This window comes from Tribolium castaneum, chromosome 7 (assembly GCF_031307605.1).
Source record: "Tribolium castaneum strain GA2 chromosome 7, icTriCast1.1, whole genome shotgun sequence".
Classification (NCBI taxonomy): Eukaryota; Metazoa; Arthropoda; class Insecta; order Coleoptera; family Tenebrionidae; genus Tribolium; species Tribolium castaneum.
In genome coordinates this window covers 104,405-128,220 of record NC_087400.1, presented here as the reverse complement: position 1 = coordinate 128,220, position 23,816 = coordinate 104,405, and the positions used below count along the sequence as shown (strand labels likewise).

At 37.6% G+C, this 23,816-nt stretch overlaps 1 protein-coding gene across 2 annotated transcripts; it reads left to right on the top strand.

Moving 5' to 3' along the window:
- The first annotated feature begins 74 nt into the window (after positions 1 to 74).
- On the top strand, positions 75 to 23,756 carry N (Notch). Of its 2 annotated transcripts, XM_008202082.3 has the most exons (13): positions 75 to 711; positions 4,316 to 4,397; positions 6,912 to 7,186; positions 7,414 to 7,609; positions 8,225 to 8,358; positions 9,571 to 9,927; positions 11,156 to 11,311; positions 13,327 to 13,509; positions 15,075 to 15,618; positions 16,027 to 16,790; positions 18,017 to 21,402; positions 21,867 to 22,086; positions 22,139 to 23,756. In XM_008202082.3, exons 1-13 carry the CDS (start codon positions 627 to 629, stop codon positions 23,116 to 23,118), a joined length of 7,362 nt encoding a protein of 2,453 aa, XP_008200304.1. In that variant the 5' UTR covers positions 75 to 626; the 3' UTR covers positions 23,119 to 23,756.
- The last annotated feature ends 60 nt before the right edge of the window (positions 23,757 to 23,816 follow it).

Genomic DNA, 23,816 nt, shown 5'->3' with positions numbered 1-23,816 from the left:
TTGGTACAAAAAACCATGGTTACCGACTATCATTCCTTAACAACCAGATTGTTTTGGTGAAAACCCGCGTGAAACGTGTGTCAAGAGCGAAACCAGAAACTATCTAATCGTGGTCATATCGCAGTTTTGATTTTTCTTTCGTTCGGTAAACGAGATAAATCTGAATCAGTCTGAATATTGAATCCGTCATTGGTTGGGGGAAGAACCACCGACATTCCAACATGTTGCTGTGAAAAGTAGTACCGAAGAAATTTTCTCACGCGCTTATCTCCCGTCTTTGGCACTTTCGCGCAATAGGTTGCACACGAATCGTTTCAGTTTGTGAAAAACTGTCCTCGGTGTGTTTTTTCCGCTGGCTTTTGGCCATTTTCCGGTGAGTTTGCCGAGATAAATCGGCGTAGGAATACAAGAATCATCCGGTGGCCATCTTGGCGCGTCTCAAACAAAGCCCCCTCTCAGAACGGAGTGTGCTGTGGTCGGTTGTGTATTGTGCGTATTTCAAGCGCTGAAAAAACGCAAATTTTCAATGAAAAACACTGAAAAAGTGGCCGAAAGCACGCGGAGAATGTGTCTAACGTAGTGGTGCGTGTGTGGAGTGTGTGCCCCATGAGGGAATTTACACGAAAATGTGGATTACTAACTGGAAGGATTATGATTTACGGATTATAGTGTCTTCCGCGGTTTTACTGGCCCTAGCGAATGTAGCAACAGGTGAGGACCACTCGTAACAGCCCCAAAACAGGACTTTCACATAGATTAAGACGGCTGTGAAGTCAAAATTTTTGACGTTTTGAGCGAGAGCAAAATGGCGCCGCCGGATGAATTTTATCCCAATTATTGCATTGCTGGACCATAATTAGGCAAATATAAAGCACACTTCCGGCATGAAATGTAAACAAAACGCCAGGTTCTCAAGTACCACTTGATACTCGCGTAAACAAGTTAAGTGACGGAAAATCGTAATTAGGGGATATCCTGAGAAATTTTACGAAATGTGCACATTGCCAGTTATGCAAAATAACCAGAAATCCGTTGGTGCACAATTTGAATCCTTGTTAAGCCGTTGGTTGCTATGGTTTTTAATGTCAAAATGTGAATCGTTGCTATGGTTCTAATGTCAAAATATTGTATCGTTGCCATGGTTTTTATTCTCAAAAATTGCAGCAAAATTAAATAAAGATGTGTAGATAATGAAGTGCTGGGATTATGTGCACTGTTAAGTGTAACAAACCTGTTGTATTTCCGCGCTGTTGTGTGTGAAAAGCGCGCGGTATAATTTTTTACTTTAACTACTTCTGGATTTTCAAGCTGAAACTTACGCCAAACGATTCCTCTGAGTGCCCTGATGACCGTACACTATGAATTTTCTTGTGCAAATTGAAAATAACATTACAAAAATAATTTTTATTTTCACTCATTTCACTTGAATCGCCATTTTTGTTGATTTTAAGGGATACAACGTTCGCCACCAGGGTGTGCATGCGTTGCGTGTGCTTATTTCTGATTGGTTGTTATTGTTTAGCTTCAACAGGTAAGAATCGCACCTGCGTGTTTGTTATGATTATAACACCTTCGGGTATTCCCAGAATGAATTTAAATGACGTATTATACCTTTTTCATTAAAAAGTAGGTGTATTTTTTCATATTTTGCAATTTGAATTTATGTCTCTGTGCTCTGATTGGCTGATTGACGGAAGTGGGGATGCATTCCCGCATTTCCCTTCATGCAACAACACAACCAACAACACCACTCCATTACTATTTTACTTACTAGTGGTGAACAAGGTATTTTTTTGTGAGTGCTACGTTCTTGAGGTTAATTTACCAATCGTGGTGTATATTTCCTTTTAGTTAGCTGGGGCGCAGCCCCAGCCTCCTGCCACGAACTGTACGGCACCCTAGCTCCATAAAAAACACTATTCCACGTGTCGAGTTCCACGTTTTCGAGTTTAATTGGTCGTGGGGTATGTTTCCTTTTAGTTAACTGGGGCGAAGCCCCAGCCACGCGCAGCATAGTTCCATAAAAACCACTATTCCACGTTTCGAGTTCAACATTTTCGAGTTTAATCGTCCGTGGGGTATGTTTATTTTTAGGTCGCTGGGGCGAAGCCCCAGCCTGCTGGGGCGAAGCCCCAGCCTGCGGGCTATCATCTGTAGGCGCCTTGCCTCATTTATAGTTATATTTACGGCTAATATCATTTATTAGAGTGTTAATAAAATTTAAAAAGTCTAGGTCAAGGTCATTCAAAGTAGAATTTTTCGAAAACGGGGCATTTGCACAAACTTTCATGGTCATATCTTTGATCTAGAGGCTTTTTAAAGCAAAATGCAAAAAAAAAATTTTCAAAAATCCAGAAGTAGCTAAAGTAAAAATTTACCAAGCGCGCAAATGTGCTAAAGATTTCAACGTTGGATGAGAAACCGAGCCAAAAATTTAATTAGTTGTGTGGCGAAAAATCTTACGTCATTTGACGGAACCGATAAATATTTTATTAATTAGTTTAGTTCTCAAGAATAATCAAGAGTTGCATGAAACCAGTTATTTAGTTCACGCAATCTGCATCTAGTGAGTGTGTTTTCGTATTCCCAGCTCACTGCGTTCACTTTGTTCTTTTTCTCTAGGGAATTTGAATTTTAATCATCGTAAAAATTATACCGAGGGAACAAATAAATATTGCGACTTGAACCCGCGCCCGTTTTAGACGAGACCACCTGTCATGACCGTTACAGAACTTTTATACATAGGGGGGTTTAAAGTACGTCGGGTGTGACGTCACGACACAGCTGTATATGCTCATACACACATGTAAAAGGACGCTTAAAGATTAGATATTTACACAAACTTTGAAAAAAAAAATAAAGAAATTGTGCAATATTACGAAAATTGGGCCAGAAAGGACCAACATAACATTGTTACCAAGCAACAGTCACATACCGTTACCATGGAAATGGTTATTTTATCGGTAAAATTTGAGTGTTAGCTCAGAAACGTGAAAATTCGAAAAATTTTCGACTTAATTTGGTCATTTTTCAATTACAATCTCACAAATAACGAAAATTAAATTGGTTTCTGGTTTAAAATGAACTAAATCCGGCGAAATAAGAGTAAAATAACATCAATTTCTATAAAACATTGATGATTTTTCAGCTTATTTTAAGGAAATTTTACAAGATTACGGTTTTTAGCTTTTAAAAAAGGCAAACATTAGATGAATTGGCGGCGTTAAACCAGTCTCACAAAAATAAAAAATGAGGAAAAACAATTACATTTTCATTAATTTTTTTGTTTTTGCCATTTTAACGACTTTTTTCTCAAAAGCTTGTTTAAATAACACTCAAAAAAAGCAAGCAAATCCAATTTGTATCACAACTTGGTATTTTTTTATGTTTGTTTTACAGACTGAACCAAAAGTAATACACAAAATTTATATCTTTATTTTATGTTAAAAAAATTGACAAGTTCGATTGTATTTTTTTAAATTATACATTTTGATGTCATAATGACATTTGGTTCGTTTATGAGTATGAGTAATGACGTCATTTTAAATTTTTGCAGGTGAGTACCTATAAACAAAATCGAAAAAAATAAATAAAAATACCATATAAGTTTCTAGAGAAAAGTTTATAAAGAGCTTTATTTTATGGTTTACTGAGAAATTTATTTTTTATTGTTAATTTTTTAATTTTTTTCACTCATAGAAAATGTTTTCATGCTAATTCTAAAAAATAATTGTCGGTGTATATTTCGTAAACACTATTGTTAAACAATTGGATGATTTTTGGTGGTATTTTTGAGGGAATATTGCCAAATAATTAAGTTTCTAAGTGCTCTAAAAATGACCCAACATTGATATCAAATTTTTTTACTGAAAAATTTGACATCATTTGTTGTTTGTTTTCCCTCGAACGTTAAAATAAATTTCTTTGTTGTTGAATTCGCAGGTGTTTTAATTAAGATTCTTTGCCCATAAGTGAAAAATGTCCAACGTCTTGTAGTCACCATACTCGAAATGGAAATAAGGCAACAATCTGACTAATTCCCTCCGCTTTACGTTTTATTTATAATCGTGTTTTTCTCATTATGGCATTTGAGTGCGCATAAAATTGCAATAATTAGGAAAGTGGTGGCAGTCCTATAGTACGATCAATTTTGGTTTGTTTAAATTAAAACAAAGTGTCATCATCAACTCTCGACAATAATAATGAATTCATCCGGGATGCGTCAATTTTCCAAGTCGCCCTGTTATGTAATAAATTTCGGGCGATGATATTTTTTGTGTAATTTTCGCTTAAATCCACGACATTTTTGTTGCAGCTTTCGTTTCCTGCTCCCCTAGTCCATGCAAAAACGGAGGGACGTGTGTATCGTCGCTGAAAGGAGGCGATTCCTATTGCAAGTGAGTATTGAACGACGAACGCATCATTAATTTTATTTTATTCACAATAATACAATGAAAATCCATCGGGATCATGGCATGTGCACTCTTAATTCTCATATTGTTCACATATTGTTACCATTTTTTGCGTGTAGAAGGGGTTCTGTGTGTTTGTTATTCACTTGTGCACACATGTTCACAATCAAACATGTGGTACTGTTGAAAAACTCGAGTTTAATTTTAGAAAATTGACAATCAACTTTAATTAATTCGGTCGCTCGGTTGCCGAACTTATTTCGATTGGCGTCCGTTTTGCGAATTTGATTACTTCATAGAAAGTTCAAGAGTCAACTCAATCCCAAGTTCAGGCAGGTTAACGTGTTTATAATGAGACGTCTTACAACTTCAAAAACCATCGTCTTTTATTTTATGTGGGCCCATTGAAGCATCATAATAACACTCAGGCGACCTGATAAAAGAAGGATGATCTTATTACGTATAATTTCCCACCGTGATCTGATGTCTCTGTACAGGGTGCCCGAAACTATGAGGAATCATAGGCGGCTGGGATAATTTTGAAAAGCTTATTTTTTTCTGATTTGATATGTCTATTTGTGTAATATATGATTTTGAATATTAAAAAAAAAAAACAACATTTCGCTTTTTCTTTATAGTAGGCCATGAAAAAATTTTGAATTTTTTATTAAAACTATAAAAATTGTATTACCCAACAAGTATTTATAATTTAATGATTTTTTAAACCCTAATTAATTCAAAAACAGCATAATAATTTTTTTAGATCAAATTTTTGCATTTAATAAAAGTTATTTGTTTTTATATTTAAAATCGCAAGCTTACGTTGCCATTCTATTTTACAATTTTAAACATGAAATGTCAGAAGATTATGAAAAAAAAAATTAAAAATAATTTATTTAAACTCAGAATTGTCGATTTAGATTGTACACAAAATTTTAAAGCTCTAGCTGTATTACAAGTTAAAAAGTTTCTAATGTAGGCTCTAAAATAATCAGAATCAATTGATAAAAAACCTTTCAATTCATGTGCGAAACATGTGCTTTCTCTATTACAATTTTTTGTGTTCTCGGTTGTCATGGTAGTGGTATTTGGGCGCCATTATGTTTTTATAATTGCCATGGTAACGTGCATTCTTTTGGTTAATTCTTGCAACAAAAAAAAGTATTTTCCTCCGGTTACTTGATGTCCCGTACTTAATAATTATAGCTCTTTTTATTTTGCTCTACCATATGTTATTTAAGCTTTTTATTATAATACGGTAACGGATCACCACTTCACCAGAGCAACTTGATTCATCCGTCATCATACTACATATCTGTTATTTGTCAAGTCGTCTGTGAAGTGAACTCTTCATCTCATTGTTAATTTCGAAGGTCGGTTGTTTGCATCACGAAATGAAGATATCGCGTGGTGTTTAAAATTTGTTGTTTTCTTCTTTTGAGAGAAGAACAAAGTTGTGTGCGCAAGCAAGCAAGCCACACATTTTGCCAGAAGCGGATTTGTTTCGTGGGAACGTTGGTACAATGCTCACAAACTTCTTCACGTTATTTCCGCTTTCCGACATAAACATTTCAATGTGTTGGAGTGAGATAGCGAATGAGGGGAGACCAATGGGAATGGTGCGACGTTGCCAATGCTGCTACCGTCGCACACATTGGCCCCTTTTTTAACTTAACACACACATACACACACACGAGGTGGAAAAAATACCAAAGAGAGAGAGAGAAAGACCATGGATGGGTCGATGATGGGTGTGCCGCTCGTGCTTCGAACGTACAACCATGATAATAGATAAACCCATCGGCTGGCGGCCCACGAACCAATTGATTTAAGGCCGATTTTTTTTCTTTCTGACAATTTTTTATCAAATTGGCATTGTTGCAATCGTAACTAGGATCATTTGTTTATTGTCGCTATGGTAACATTTTCGTGTAAAAAATCAAGCACTCGTCGAAAAATTCCTCAACTCGATCACATTTCAATTAAACATCTGTAGAAAAGCCGGTTTGGCGAGCCATATCATCATCATCCTCGACTTTCATTAATCACCGTCGAATAATATCTAAATCGCTCGCCACGCTCGTAAATCAATCCAACAAAACATTTATTTTTTCTGAAGTAATAACGTGCCGAATTAACTGATTCTTTTAGGGCCTACATTAGAAACTTTATAACTTTTAATGTTGAAATTTGACAATTGTTGACAGGGCCTACTTGATTAACGAAGAAAATTACAAAATGAAATCCGTTTTATTTGTGATTTTTTTCAAAAACTGGAGAGATGTGTATAGAACGAGTTAATAAAAGTGACCATAAATATCTTGCTATTTGAAAAAATTAAGTTATAGCCGCTTTTTGACAACAGTTTTGAAAAAATCATACTAATCTTGCGTTGTGACAATTAACAAGAAACCTTCGGTTATCGAATTAAAAAAAAATTTCGGCCTATAAGAATCACCCTGTATATACTATGTGTTTCAAAAACCACCAATTTTTCAGCTGTACGTCGAAATACGTGGGTGAATACTGCCAGCATCTCAACCCTTGTCACACTGGTCCAGGTCCCCGATGTCAAAACGGCGGTTCATGCACTGTCCGAATATCAGCCGGGGGTTCACCAAGTTTCACATGCGCCTGTCCGTTGGGATTTAGTGCTTCGTTATGCGAAATACCAATCGCAAATTCGTGCGATAAAAAGCCCTGTTTGAATGGGGGTACTTGTTCGCTGAGATCGTTAAAAGCGTATCAGTGCTCCTGTGCACCGGGCTATACAGGTAAAAAACATTGTTTTTTATTTAACCCGAATTTCTAAATAAATAAATAATCATGAAAGAACGAACTTTCCATAAATGGCGCAATTCCAAAACCAAAGCTGTAATTATACCAACTCAAATCTCATGTCCTCGGGCAGAGAACTGTAAAATTACACTATACGATGGCTTTGCCAATTTCAAAATCGCGTGGGCTTATTTATCATCACATTGCATTTGTTTTTTATTAGGAAAACACTGTGAAAAGGAGGACCATTGCGCTTCGCAACCTTGCCGAAACGGCGCAAAATGCACATCAGTGGGCGATTCGTTTGAATGCACGTGCGCTCCGGGATTCACCGGTCCTGCATGCAAGGACGACAAGGACGAATGCCGTCATAAGCCGTGCGTACATGGCAAATGTCATAATACGCACGGCAGTTATACGTAAGTTTAATTCGAGTCCTCGCTCATGTAAAATAAAACGACCGGTTTTCCGTAATATTCGTGGGAAATAAAATGATGACGAATTTTATTACTAATAGTTCCGGTTTTTGTACCCGCCACTGGTTCTAATGTCATATTGTTGTTGATTGCCATGGTTACGTGAAAATTTTGGTACGTTGCTATGGTAATTAAACAAAGTTTGTTGGAGAGGCGGCTCGTCAGAGGGGGTGAAAGGGTCTAATGGAACCGGTTAAAATCGCCTTAAAAGGATGTACATCATGGCCGGTTTGATGTCCAACCGGTTGTAAAAGAATTTAATTCGTCAAATATTTTTTGTCATTCATAATAACGGATTGTAGTATTAGTAATAAAGATCCGGTTAAGTAAATAATAGTACCTCGGGCGCTACCGTAATGAATTGGCACGACCTTCCCTGCAGCTATAATAATAATAAGTCGATTGTGTCAATTAATAAAACTTGTTACACATTGTCTCGGTTTACAACTTTCGAAAAATAATTTTGTCTTGTAGCTGTTTGTCGTTGTCTGTGTTTAATTTACCAATTATCACTAACACGTTGGGGAAAAATCCTGTATTTTTTTTCTTCGTCTGTAGGTGTACCTGTGACGAAGGCTATACGGGACAAAACTGCGAAAGCGAGTACATACCATGTGACCCGAGTCCGTGCCTGAACGGCGGACAATGTCGCCAACGTGACAAACATACATATACCTGTGATTGTCCTACAGGTAAGCTGGTATTTATAAACATTCATATGCTACTTTTTATATTTTTCTTATTTTTATCGCTCGCACGGTTATTAAAACACTTTCACCTTTCACGATAATTTATTCCATCCGTTGTTGGGCCCATTTTCGGATAAATTAATTTAATTGAGATGAAAAAGAACACAATTTTTTTTTGTAAAAGATTGCGGAAATTGCCAAAAAAACAAATTTTGTTTTTGTTTAATCAGATGTCAAAAAAAAAACATAAGTTGAAAATTTTCACAGATGCTAATACAGATCGATGCAGAAAAAATTCTCCTCCATCTAGTAAAATAAAAAGTGGGACATCCCATTTGAAAAAAATATTAATTAATCGAGTAACCATTGTAAAAATTTAAAAAATAACTAGCAGTGTCATTTAGTCCCTTTTTTATTGTTTGGAAAGAAATTGTTACGTTACTAGAGTAATGTTACGTCATATCCATAGTAAAAATCAATTTTTCTAAAATTACTATGGTTACAGTTGTTTTTTGATACAACTGTCTGAAAGAATAATGGCACGTTGATTCGTCAATGTCTAATTTAAATTCAATTTGATTCCATGTAACATTTCTTCGGTCAATAATCGAATCGATCGCGTAATTACGGGGTCATCGTTTAGTTGAACTTTGGATAATTGCTGTAATTATTTGATTCGGGTGAATTATTGTTGTGGAAGCGGAGAAAAAAAAACTATAATTTCTCGAGTTGTGTGTTGTCATTGCGGTGACATGTTTATTAGAGAGTATAAAAACCGATGACCATCTCTTCGGAGCGCACACGACAACGACCAGAGATGCATACGATTTGAATGAATCAAGTTTTCGAGCGGTCAAATCGTGTCTGACCTTTGTGGAAAAATTTCGTGAAAAATCTTATTCGACCACGTGGTTTATATGCAATTTTTTCTCTGACCTCAAGTTATCAACCATCGATTGATTGATGATAATTATTATGTCAAATGTTAAATAGTGTGTCAATTGTCGTGATGAAAGCAAAATTTAATAAAAAGATTTAAGTCAAAATTATAAGTACGCCAATGGTCGCGTCGATCTATCTAGAGCGCCTTGCTTTTCCCACGGTTACTATCAGCAACCCACGCCTTCTTTCTCTCTCTTGATGTAGTATCTCATTGCGATATATAGAAAAACCGCAGTTTCCGGTATTTTACCCGAAAAATTTTTGGTGTTTCAGGTTTTCGTGGAACCAATTGTGAAGAGAACATTGATGATTGTCCAGGTCATCAATGTCGAAACGGTGCAACTTGTATCGATGGCATCAATTCGTACACGTGCCAATGTCCAGCAACGTATACTGGACGTTTTTGTACACAAGACGTAGACGAGTGTTCATTAAGACCATCAGTGTGTCAAAATGGTGCCACGTGTACGAATAGTATTGGTGGTTTTTCATGTATTTGTGTTAACGGTTGGACTGGTGCTGATTGTTCTGTCAATATCGATGATTGTGCAGGAGCGGCGTGTTTCAACGGTGCTACCTGTATTGATAGAGTTGGGAGTTTCTACTGCAGGTGTACGCCGGGAAAAACTGGTAAGTTAGTTGGGGAACGTCAAGAAAATCGCCAAATAGTTTTTTAGTTGGTATTCATAACTAAGTTAAAACCGCATTGCTCTACGACTTTTAGTTTTTGAGTTGTGATTTTTTTTAGTGTAGAACTTTAATCGGCCCTGTAGCCGGAACCGTTGCCCGGAGCGGCTCCGGGTTTGGACGAAAAAATAGATAATTTCAAGCGCTATCAGATGGTTTTTTGTTTGTTGCTCCAAGTCTTACAGTTTTAGAGAAAAACGCAAAAAAGATTGCGATTTTTCACTTTTTTTATTTTCAACTGCCAATTACGGCGAAACTATTAGAGTTATCGAAAAACGGAAAAATCGGGGAAAAGCGGAATAAAAAATGGCATAGGACTTAAGGCAATATCTCGCAAAAAAATTCAATTTTCAAACGCCGATTTCGGCCAAACTAAAAGAGCTAGGAGAAAACGGTTTTTTCCATCGCAAAGAGCACATCAAAATCTATAAGATGAGATCGGTTTTATTTGATTTTAAGACACTTTTAAAATTGGCCACTTTTAACGAGGTGGTGTTGTTAACTTAACTTTTTTTAATTTCTCTTATTTTCTCAATTACGACTAAACTATTCGAAAAAGTGGAGCTATTTTGATCCACACTTATGCAAAATGATCCGGGGAATCGATTGGCATCGAGAAAATTGCCAAATTCCCAATAGTTTTTTAGTTATGATTTTTTTTTAAAATTGACTAATTTTTGCTTTTATTTGCAATTTTCTCGAAAACTATTAGTCGGAGAACAATGATCTTTTTTGAAAACGATAGACTATTTAAAGAGCTTTCCAACGATAATACACTTCATGGGGTTATCTCTAATAGTTCCGGAGTTATTGCTCGATAAATGTTCCGGGTACCGGAAATCTCCCAAAATCGCGACAAAAATTAAAAAAATCAAACAAAAAAATCGAACATATGGCCTTTTTCTGGACTTTTAACAAGTCTGGAGGGTTGTTAGGACATATAAACGTCCATAAAACTTTGCTGGAGTGAGTTAAAAAAAATGACATTTTTTTGAAGATATTTGCCTTGACCATAAAATTTTAAGCAAAATTTTAAATCACTGGAACAAACCGTATTGCTCTACGACTTGTAGTTTTTTTTTAATGAATTTTTTTAGTGTAAAACTGTAACCGGAACTGTTGCCCGGAGGGGCTATTATATTTAGTATTTATTTATTTTTGGTTTGTTTAGGTTTGTTGTGTCATCTGGACGATGCCTGTACAAGTAATCCCTGTCATGCGGATGCAATTTGTGACACAAGTCCAATAAATGGGTCATATACTTGTAGCTGTGCATCAGGATATAAAGGAATCGATTGTTCAGAAGATATAGACGAGTGCGAACAAGGTAAGAATTTAGTGTTATTGACCGATCACCACGTACATTCGTCAAGCTTTTCTGGTCATGAATGTGAAATAAATCGATCTGTATTTGGATTAAAATTATCTCACGAAGATTTTTTTTGTAGAATTTTATTTCGTATAATGAGCACGTGAACGAGATTTTTAAGACATCCATAAATTTTTAATGACCATTCCTGTAACAAACTTTTTACTCGCGTATTCTTCATTAATCAGTAAAGTGGTGTTTTTTGCTTATTACATCTGTCAGTACAGTGGTGAACATTTTGGTTCATTGAACTTGATTTTTTTCCGAGAGAGAATAAAGGAAATGTATTAATTTTATCAAAAACTACGATGGTGCTACATAAATACAGGGTGACCCAGGGGTGTGTTATAGTCCGATTATTATAATGATAAATTGTGGGTTCGTTGAACTTTTCAAAAAAGTGTATTTTTTTAATAATGAAACCGTTCACACTCGTGTCGCAATCGCTTCATTTATTTAAATAAGAAAAACGTTCATTTTCGCTCACTTAACGGCTCCGATTTCGACGTTTTTCTTTCGAAAAAACTCTATGCTAATGGAATATCTGTTGAAGCGGAGAAACTCTCATCGCACGAAGAAATCCGTCTTAAATACACAACGAATCTAAGAAATCGACCAAGAACAAAAAAACACACAATTATTTTGCAATGTCAGAGTTTTAATTTATTAATTTTTGGTTTTGACGCCACCTACGTTCAAATTTCGGTATAAATCGATCGATTAGCGCGAAGATTAATGATCTTCCAGCGAAATAAGAAGAGAAAGTCTTGATACGAGTCTAAATATTATTCATGGACTTTGTGTTACAATTTATGTAATGATTTAAGAAGTTATTTCCACTTGTGGGATAATGACCGGTTGTTGGAATATCTCTAATAACACTACGCCACTGATGGATTTTTTGTGGTCGTTTCACAATGAAACCGATCATAATGAACAATGATGGGAAAAATTACAACATACCAACACACACATACACAATAATAATAAAACGCGAGGGTTGCAGTATAAGATGCATCTTTGGGACTTATTCGTGCGTTAAGTTTGCCATTTCTAGGGGAATTTATCGATCATATTTTCCACAACCTTTTAACCTAGCACTAAAAATTTTTCGCATAATAAAAACTACATTTTTATCACTTTTATCTTGAATCTCTTAAATTGAATAAATTTCTGACCGGACTTTTTTGTGTTACGATCGTATCTCTGATGATTAGAATCCAGATATTTAATTAGAAATTAAATTAAAACTTGATTAATTGAATTTTAATTGGGAAACGTCAGCCACCTGAATACCTCAGTGGCGTACCGACGCAAAAATTATTGGTACTGTGGTAACAATACCAAATTACCATGGCAACAAAAACTATGTATTACTATGCAGCCATTCCATGAAAAAATGGAACTATAGTGGCGGTCAGCTCGGTTTGCGTGTGCGTCATCAATTTCATTTTTTCATTACCAACACAAAGCTGTAAAAAAATTATCAAAAACAATGCAAATTTAAACAATTAAGGGGTATCTAAGGGTGGTATCCTTGAACATTAATTTACATATGCACTTCGACAACACCATCAAGTGTCACGAATTTGTCAAACTGACATTGACAGTAAATTATAGACGTCATCGCATGGTTGTCGAAAGTGTTGTCGGTGTTAATCGCAAGTATTTTCTGTTCGTTTATTGTGTTTTGTGATTTGCGTTTCGTTAGGTTTTTGATTCTGCGTTTATTAGTTCTTGTTTTGTGAATCTGTATTTTTTGTAACAACTCATAATTTAAACACTTCGTAACCTCAAAAAATATTTGATAGTTTGTCACCGCTATGCCCCTGCTATGTAAACGTAGTGACAGAAATGTCAGATGACGCACACGCAAACGGAGCTGAGCGCTACCATATAAAATAGTTATTATTTAATAGTTAAGAACGCCACTGCTTTTTGAGTTTTTTTTTCTTGTATTTTTTGTATTATAGGTTCGCCATGCGAACACGACGGAATCTGCGTTAACACCCCCGGCAGTTTCGCATGCAATTGCACGCAAGGCTTCACTGGACCACGTTGTGAGACCAATGTAAATGAATGCGAATCGCATCCATGCCACAATGATGGCTCCTGTTTGGATGATCCGGGAACATTTCGTTGCGTTTGTATGCCAGGTGAGTTACACGTAAAACTTTTTGTTGGTAGTTTTTAACGGTGACATGAACTGGAATCGAGACAATTTTGATTTCGTTTCTCGCGGTAATAATTAGATGAACTTTGGAGGCATGTGAACGATGTGTTTCGACCTGCTTTTGCGAGCTACAAACAGTATCGACACGACTTTTTGCCTACGGTGGTACGAGATATGGGCGGGATTGATCAAGCTTGGCTCTTGTTTTAAATTTTTAATGTTACGCCACTGGTGCAAATGTCAATTGTCACTGAAATATCGTTTATAACCATGGTTACGTATAGATTTCTATGGCAACGATGGCAGGGCCGACTCGTCCGGGTCGGGGAAAAAAGGGTTAATTAATTTGTAATAACAAATCAGGTTTAACCGGAAATAAGCACAGTTTTCTTGTTTTGCATAGGATACGAACTCGTAAGTCATGCCTGAAAAAATGTTGTTTCTTTGAGAAAAATGTCTCACTTTGGTGATAATTAAAGCTAGAAGAACCGGTCGATGAAATGACACGACCCATTTGAAACGTTTACATAGTTTTTTCGAAAAAATTTAATTACGTTCAAACGCATGCATTATTCAAGCGATGAAAAAGATCGCACCGTTATTATATGAGAATGAGGCCAATTATCATCATCGTTAATAAATAAAATAAATAAATAAAAATGAATCTCGAGCAAACTGAAAACCACTATGCAAATGAATTCGATGCGCTTCTCTCTCGCGATGAAATAAATTTCGAAACGAAACAACAATTCGTGTGTCATTGAACGCGGATTCTCTTCATCATCTAAGCGGCGTTTTATTCAATTACAGGTCGCGTGATGAGATTTGATTGTAATTATTCGTGGCTATTTTTTTTCTTCATTCTTTTATAAAACGTTTATTGTTGACGGAGATTTGAAACGTGGGAGGAGAAAAATACGAATAGTCGAAGAAGGCTGTGTTGGATGGATATCGTGAAAGCATAAGCGGTTGGGCGTGTTTACAAGAGAAGGCTTGCACAACAACCGTTACCGATACATAAAGGTTTATACTTAATTCATAAGATGGTTGAGCGAGGCGAAGCGAATTTTATTTTCGAATATTCCCGCCACTTTGCAACATGAGCGACTCGTCTCCAGGGTCATTTTTAGTTTTTGAATTATTGCAAAAAAATTTGTAATTTTTGTTTTAATTTTTTCAATCGAAAATTAAAATAACTAGGACATATTTTCCAAGGCGTACTTGATGTCCGAGTTACAATACTCAACTTTGGCCATATTCACTGTTTGTATTTTTTAAAAGTGTTTTTATTCCTGATTCCAACGGTGTATCATATGATATGATTGAATCTTACATGCTGATCAAAATGGCAAATAAGCATTTTTGCGTAGTCTGCTTTGGAAGAAACGTGAACAATTTTGTTTTTAAACAAACTAGATTTTAGAGGTTTAATTGAATTTGGATCTGAAAGCGATTTGATTAGCTAGAATTTTATTCTTCGCAAAATAAAACAAGACAAAGTTAAATCAATTTCATAAATGGGGAAAAATAACTTAAAAAAATTTGCAGGTTTCACCGGCACCCAGTGCGAAATTGACATCGACGAATGCAAAGATCAGCCCTGCCTTAACGGCGGTGTCTGTCATGACCTCATCAATTCGTTTAAATGTAGTTGTGCAATCGGTTTCACCGGTTCCCGTTGTCAAATCAATATCGACGATTGTGTTTCATCGCCTTGTCGAAATGGTGGCACTTGTCATGATTCAATTGCCGGTTACACGTGCGAATGTCCGCCAGGTTTCACCGGTTTGTCATGCGAAACAAACATCAATGATTGTCAATCGTCGCCATGCCAACATGGCGAATGTCTCGATGGTGAAAATTCCTTCAGTTGCACGTGTCATCCCGGTTACACCGGTTACCTGTGTCAATATCAAATCAACGAATGCGAATCGAATCCGTGCCAATATGGCGGCTTGTGTCAGGATTTAGTCAACGGTTATCAATGCCTGTGTAAAGCCGGGACTTCAGGACCGAATTGCGAGATCAACGTCAATGAATGTTACAGTAACCCATGTCGGAATAATGCAAGATGTGTCGATGGAATTAATAGGTAAGTCAACGGTTATAACCGGTTATTTCAAAACCTACATTAGAAACTTTCATGCTTCTATTCTAATATAGTTAGAACTTAAACAATTATATGTCAATTTTTTGTTAAAATTTTTATTTGCTGGAGTTTATTTTATTTAAAATGTCGTTGAATTTTTTACAATAAGTGAATGTTTTTTTTTAATTTGATAACCTAAGGTTTGAGAAAATTGTCAATTGTCACAATTCAAGGCTAATGTGATTTTTTTTAAGTTTTTAATGTAGGCCCTAAAAGAATCGCCGTGTATAACATACACTAACCGATTGATTTTTTTTTTACATGCGTACAGTAGGGAGTAAGTAGTTTTACTAACAATAATTAATGGAGTAAATACAGGAAACTGTAATGCCAATTGTGTTTGTTTTTCAGTTATAACTGCGAATGTATTCCGGGATTCACCGGCAAACATTGCGAGAATGACATAGATGAGTGCGCTTCAAACCCGTGCGCCAATGGGGGCGTTTGCATCGACATGATAAACGGTTTTCGATGCGAATGCCCACGTGGTTACTATGACGCTCGTTGCCTTAGTGACGTTGACGAATGCAATTCAAATCCATGCAAACATGGCGGCAGTTGCGAGGATGGCGTCAATCAATTCATCTGTCATTGTCTACCAGGTTACAGTGGTAAACAATGCGAAATCAACATTGATGAATGCGCGTCAAATCCCTGTCAACACGGTGGCATTTGTCACGATCATCTCGCCTCCTATACTTGCGAATGTTTACCCGGTTATACTGGCATTAATTGTGAAACGAATATCGATGATTGTGCGATTAATCCGTGCAAAAATCGTGGCACGTGTATTGATCAAGTCAATGATTATAAATGTGTGTGTGAATTGCCGTTTACTGGACGTAAGTGCGAAGATAAGTTGGATCCGTGTACACCGAACCGGTGTCGGCATAACGCGAAATGTACGCCAAGTTCGAATTATAAGGATTTTGCGTGTACTTGTAGCGGGGGTTATACGGGGCGGTTTTGCGATCAAGACGTCGATGAATGTGTGGTTTCGAAACCGTGCCGAAACGGCGCCACTTGTAAGAATACCAATGGGTCGTACCATTGCATTTGTGCGCTGGGTTATGAAGGAAAAGACTGCAGTATTAATACGGATGATTGTGCTTCACGTAAGTAAAAAATTACAGTACATCTCCACAAACATACAGGCTGTCCTTAGAAAATTAAACTTTTTTTACGAAAATTATTTTCAAGTTTACAGCGTGTTTCTAAAATTAGCTACAACACAATGGAACAACCTTAATTTTTTTGTTGAATAATTTAAAAGTTTTAAATGAAATTTCCTGAAATTATCTTTTAATTATTAACTTTTTTTTAGATAGACAATTTAATAATGTTTGAGAAGCAAGAACAAAATATTGAGTGTTCCATTTTCAAGTTATTCAACTTTTGACAAAGTTCTTATTTTTTCTGTTTCTAATTGTAATACGCCAAACAATTAGAACAGATTTAAGATTGAACTTTTCCCTTTAAATTAGTGAAAGTCCTACTTTTCTACGTTTCTCCGTTTTTGTGTAATAAATTTTTAAATGAAACGTGTTTATGTCAAAAAAATCAAATTATTTCAAAAACTAAGCCGAATCGACTAATACAAGTTGAGATTAAAATGCAATAAAATTTAATTACTGGTTTTTTAATATTGGAACATCCTGTAATACTTTAGAAACATGGAGCAGAAGAAAGTCAATATCTCTAATAATTAACAAGCTTTGGAGCTTTTTCGGATCGTTGGGACAGCCTGTACATTAACAGAACAGTATAGATCTAGAAAAATACATTAACAGAAATGTTAAACGCAGAACTGTACAAAACAGAAAAGTGGTGGGGGGAATGCACTAGCTCAACAGAGGGCGCTGTTATAGGTGGTCATGGCTTCCTAGGTATTTGGATTTTAAGTGGCTATGGTCTGAAATTTTAAAGTTTTCGAAGTTAATGGAAAAATAAGCATGCATTTTTTTATTTAAACAGAAACTAGCATTTGAAATTTTGAAACGAAAAGAGAATTTAGTACTATTTTTTTGCTTTGTTTATTGTATTTTTTATTTTCTCTGTTGTTTTTTATTGTTTTTTTGTCTTCTTTTAATTAATTATTTTTTAGAAACAGGCATTTTTTAAATTGAAAACATGGTTTGTTTTAAAATAATCAGTAATTAATAAAAGAACAGAAAGAATAAATGTAGAAAACAGAAAAATAAAAAATCGAACATTTATAATATTTAAAGCTATTTTCTTTGGGATAATGTTCGGTTCTGTCTATGACCGATTCTGTGAGTGTACTTTTCTAGTCCGCCCAACTGTTGAACTTGACAATTGCCACCTAATCTAAAATTTCCAGATCCGTGTCAAAATGGCGCCACTTGCCTGGACGACATTGGCGATTACACCTGTCTATGTGTGAACGGTTTCGAAGGTAAACAATGCGACATTGACATCGACGAATGTTTGTCAAATCCGTGTCAAAACGGTGCAACTTGCAACCAGTACGTCGATTCATACACGTGCACATGTCCATTGGGTTTCTCCGGCATTAATTGTCAAACGAACGATGAAGATTGCACGGAAACTAGTTGCATGAATGGTGGTACATGCATTGATGGTATAAATTCGTACACTTGTACGTGTAAACCGGGCTTTACCGGCTCAAATTGCCAAAATCGTATCAATCTATGTGACAGTTCGCCGTGTTTAAATGGCGCTACATGTCAAGACCATACCACGCATTACACGTGTCATTGTCCCTATGGTTACACGGGTAAAGATTGTGGGGAGTATGTTGATTGGTGTTCGACGAATCCATGCGAAAATCAAGCGACTTGTGTACAAAACAAAAACCAATATCAGTGTTTGTGCGGCGTTGGTTGGACGGGGAAGGTATGTGATGTGGAAATGGTCAGTTGTAAAGATGCAGCACTGCGTAAAGTTGTACCATTGAAAAAATTATGTAATAATGGGACATGTGAGGACATTGGGAATTCCCACCGTTGCCATTGTTCGGATGGTTATAGTGGTTCGTACTGTCAGACGGAAATCAACGAATGTGATTCGGCGCCGTGTCAAAACGGTGCCACGTGTCTCGATTTGATTGGTTCCTACTCGTGTAAATGCCCCAAAGGTTTCCAAGGCCAAAATTGCGAACTAAACGTCGATGATTGCAAACCGAACCCGTGTCAAAACGGTGGCACTTGTCACGATCTCGTTAATAGTTTTTCGTGTAGTTGTCCATCGGGTACTTTGGGTTACATTTGTGAGATTAATGTCGACGATTGTCGGCCAGGGGCGTGCCATAACAACGGTACATGTTTGGACAAAGTTGGCGGTTTTGAATGCAAATGCCCGCCTGGTTTTGTTGGCCCAAGATGTGAAGGTGACATTAATGAGTGTCTGTCAAATCCTTGCTCAAACGCCGGCACTCTAGATTGCGTCCAGCTAGTAAACGACTATCATTGTAACTGTAAACTGGGCTTTATGGGCCGACATTGTGAAAGTAAAGTCAACTTTTGTGCGACTTCGCCGTGCCAAAACGGCGGTGTTTGTACAACAATCCATGCTGGGCACAAATGCACATGTCCTGAAGGTTTCTACGGAAAAAACTGCGAATTCAGTGGTTATGATTGTGATTCGAATCCTTGTCAAAATGGTGGTGTTTGTCGCATCTCAGATGGCGGCGGTTACATTTGTGACTGTCCCAGTGGTACCAATGGTACCAACTGTGAAATTGACACGATCAACGAATGTGACAGTAACCCGTGTAAGCATTTGGACGCCATTTGCCAGGACAAACTGGGCGATTATGCGTGTTATTGTCCCCCTAAACATACGGGCAAAAATTGTGAAATTTACGACAGGGGTTTCCCCGGTGGTCTGGGCCGGGCAGTGGTACCAACCCTTGACGCCACTAGTTACTATGCCAAGGATTTGGAAAAACAGCGGCAACAATGTAACCAGAACAAATGCCCAGTTAAGCGTGGTAACGGCCGCTGTGATGAGGAATGCAACACTTATGCGTGCGAGTTTGACGGGAATGATTGTTCCCTTGGGATTAATCCTTGGGCGAATTGCACGGCATCGACGAGGTGTTGGGAGGTTTTCATGGACGGGATTTGTAACGAGGATTGTAATAATCCCGAGTGTTTGTTTGACGGACGTGATTGTGAAAAATCGCTACAGCCGTGTAACCCCATTTACGACGCCTACTGTCAGAAACACTACGCTAATGGGTTGTGTGATTATGGGTGTAATAACGCTGAGTGTAACTGGGATGGGTTGGACTGTGAAAAGGCACCGCCTGAGTTAGCCGAGGGTGTCATTTCCATGATAATCCTAATGGACATGCAAGGTTTTCGCAAGAATTTGGTGGCATTTTTACGCGACACTAGCCACCAGTTACGCACAAATGTCCGAGTGAAGAAGGATCAAGAAGGCCGCGATATGATTTACCCTTGGTTGGGGTCAGAACCTAGCAATTTTGACAGTTACTACACGCGTAAACACCACGTCAAATACACCGAACAAACGCAAAGCGGTGTCATAGTCTACTTGGAGATTGACAATCGGAAATGTACAATAACTGACAGTAGTGACAGTTGTTTTCAAACGGCAAGTGCCGCTGCTGAATTTCTGGCCGCGAAAGCGTCAAAACACACACTGAGCCAATCGTTCCCCATTTATCAAGTCAACGGTTCTAGTGGAATAATTGACGATCTGGACACGCCCACTAATGCGAAATACGTGGTCCTTGGTTTTATAATCGTGTTTGCGTTCAGCGCTGCCATTGCTGTCATAGTAACCACGCAACGGAAACGCGCCAGTGGCATCACGTGGTTTCCGGAAGGCTGGTCATTGGCCAACACTGGGCCGCGTAGGCGGAGCCGCAGACGTGGCCCCGAAGGACAAGAACTGCGCAATATGGGCAAACACCCATCGGTCCCACTCGAAATTGATAATCATGGGCAAGGTCATGTGCCACAGTGGTCCGACGATGACTCAGATATGCCACAACCGAAGCGTTTCCGTGGCTTGGAGACGGGTTATGCGAGTGATCATACGGGGATTACCGATTACGAGGAGGCGGAGCCAAGGGTGTGGTCACAACAGCATTTGGAGGCGGCTGATGTTAAACCAATCTCGATGCTGACTCCGCCCCAAGGCGATTTGAATGATGTTAACGCACGTGGACCGTGCGGTATGACTCCAATAATGGTGGCGTCGACACGTGGCGGTGGCATGGATACGGGTGAGGATGATGAGGATGATTCAGCGGGGGCGGTGATTCAGGATTTGGTAGCGCAAGGGGCGGAGCTTAACGCTACCATGGATAAAACAGGCGAGACGTCGTTACATTTAGCGGCACGTTATGCCCGTGCCGACGCCGCTAAACGCCTACTTGATGCCGGAGCGGATGCTAATGCGCAGGATAATACGGGACGAACGCCACTGCATGCAGCTGTGGCGGCGGATGCGTTGGGGGTTTTCCAGATTTTGTTGCGGAATCGGGCGACTAATCTCAATGCAAGGATGCATGAAGGGACGACGCCCTTGATCCTGGCAGCGAGACTAGCTATTGAAGGGATGGTTCAGGATTTGATTAGTGCTGAAGCTGATATTAATGCGGCGGATAATTCGGGGAAGACGGCATTGCATTGGGCCGCTGCTGTTAATAATGTGGAGGCGGTTAATGTGTTGCTGGCCCATGGGGCCAATCGAGATGCACAAGATGATAAGGTAGGTGGGATAAGTGTTAAGCACTTTTTTTAATTTTCTCAATTACGGCTAAACTATTCGAAAAAGTGGCACTATTTTATTTTTTACCTATGTAAAATGATCCGGGGAATCGACTGGCGTCGACAAAATTGCCAAATTCCTAATAGTTTTTTAGTTATGAATTTTTAAAATTTTACCTATTTTCGATTTTATTTGCAATTTTCTCGAAAACTATTAGTCGGAGAACAATGATCTTTTTTGAAAAAGATAGATAATTTAAAGAGCTTTCTAACGATAATACAATAATAATAATAATTTCACCTAATTTCCGAGCACATTTTTGCGAAAATAATTGTTGATATTTTAGCGAAATTTTCTCCAAATCGAAGCGAAATAATGACGCATTTCACAGAGAAATTTTTAGTTTTTTATTTTTAGCAGTCGAAAGTGTTTCAAACCTACAATTTGTAAAATCTTTTTTTCAGGATGAAACGCCTCTGTTTCTTGCGGCAAGAGAAGGCTCATATCAGGCGTGTAAAGCACTACTTGAAGCTTACGCTAATCGGGAAATTACCGACCACATGGATAGATTGCCACGAGATGTCGCCAGTGAACGTCTACATCATGATATAGTGCGACTTTTGGATGAACATGTCCCAAGAAGTCCACAAATGGTCAATGTTATACCGAATAGTTCGATGATGAGTAAGTTTTTATTATATGAATATTTTTCCACCAATCAAAAAAATTGTTACAGCATCACCTAGCGGCCAATTACAATTACAACAACCAACAGTAATCGTCCCAAAACGTCAAAAATCAAAAAGGCCGAGTAAAAACTCAAATAATAACAATAACGCATCGTTGGACCCGACAAGTCCCGAAATGGAAACGATCAACACCGGAAGTATCCGACGTAAACCGAGCGTGAAAAAATCAAAGAAACCAACCCCACAACAAGAAATCCCCCAAAGTGTTGATTCAATAACTTCAACCTTAAGTCCAGTTGAATCCCCAATGACGACAAATCTACCGAGTCCTTACGACACTGCATCGATTTACTCAAATATGGGCCTAACACCACAAGGACTTGAGTCATTGATTAATAAACAACCACCAAGCTATGAAGATGTGGTTAAGAATAATTTACACGGTCTAGTTGGCTTGGAAAATTACTCGTTCAATTTGGGTAATTTCCACGATACGATGATGATGCAGCAGCGCCAATTACAACAAGCCAACACCTTAAGCCCACCCTATTCGAATCAATCCCCGCCCCATTCCGTGCAATCGAATATGTCGTTATCGCCGCAAGGTTATAACGGTTCACCATCCCCGGCCAAGACACGCCCCTCGCTCCCGACAAGCCCCACCCATATAGCGGCAATGCGTGCCGCCACCCAACAGAAGCACGGAGGCGTGCCACAAGCACAAAATTTACAAATGGGTTTTGATTTTAGTCAAACTGGATTGGAGTTGCCAATGGCGACATATCCAGGATTGGTAAGTGGAAATTTACAATTTCAACAACAAAACTATTATCTGACTCCGCCCTCACAACACTCCGATCTCTTACCGGATAATTTTCCAACACCGAGTCCGGAAAGTCCGGGTCACTGGTCGTCGAGTTCACCCCGGAGTTGTAATTCGGATTGGTCCGAAAATGTCGCCAGTCCGAATAATACTTATGGGGGTGGACATCAGACTAACAAAGGCTCGGATGCGATCTATATTTGAGTATAGAATTATATGCCAAAATTTACTAAATACTACGTGCCTTGAACGGTTGTTATTGTAAGATTTTTTATGACACAATTGTACATATCTTTATTTTTTATTAATATTATTAGTAGAGAAAGAGACAACTTAAGCAAGCTCCAATCACATGACATTCGATTAATTAGGGTTTTTTTATTTTAGTAATTCTCATTTAGTTAGCGTGTCTGTGATTCAGATATTAGAAAAAGTAATAAAAGGTTCGCTCGCTCGCTCAAAGAGGGCGTACGTATCGTAATTTTTGACAATTTTTATAAGACAATATATTTTAGAATAAATTGTTAATATTTTTGATAAAGATATTTAGGTAATTTTTTAAACCAGTTTTTAAGTACATTCCGTTGTTGGGATCAAGTTTTAAAGCGTCTTTCAAATTTCTGTATATTTTAAACCAGTTTGGAAGGTTTCTATTTATATACTACTTCCTTTTTTTTTAATTTTTTTATAATTGAATCCTTGTAAAAAGTACTGATTAGGCCACTAATGATGGATTTATTTTAAGGTTCTCTTTTTTTAGTTGAAACATATTGTACTAGTTGTTAAGTAAACGCAAAAATTGCTTTTGTACTATATACATAATAAATTCTTTTTTTTTTAAACATTTTTCCTAACCTCCAACTCAAGACACTTGTGTCAAATCCACAATATTAACAGTTAAA

Excerpts from the sequence above, each read along its gene's own strand:
- N (XM_008202082.3), top strand. The coding sequence starts at position 627 with ATGTGGATTACTAACTGGAAGGATTATGATTTACGGATTATAGTGTCT. Across the intron at positions 712-4,315 it reads CCTAGCGAATGTAGCAACAG|CTTTCGTTTCCTGCTCCCCT; the intron begins GTGAGGACCACT and ends TTTTTGTTGCAG. Across the intron at positions 4,398-6,911 it reads GGAGGCGATTCCTATTGCAA|CTGTACGTCGAAATACGTGG; the intron begins GTGAGTATTGAA and ends CCAATTTTTCAG.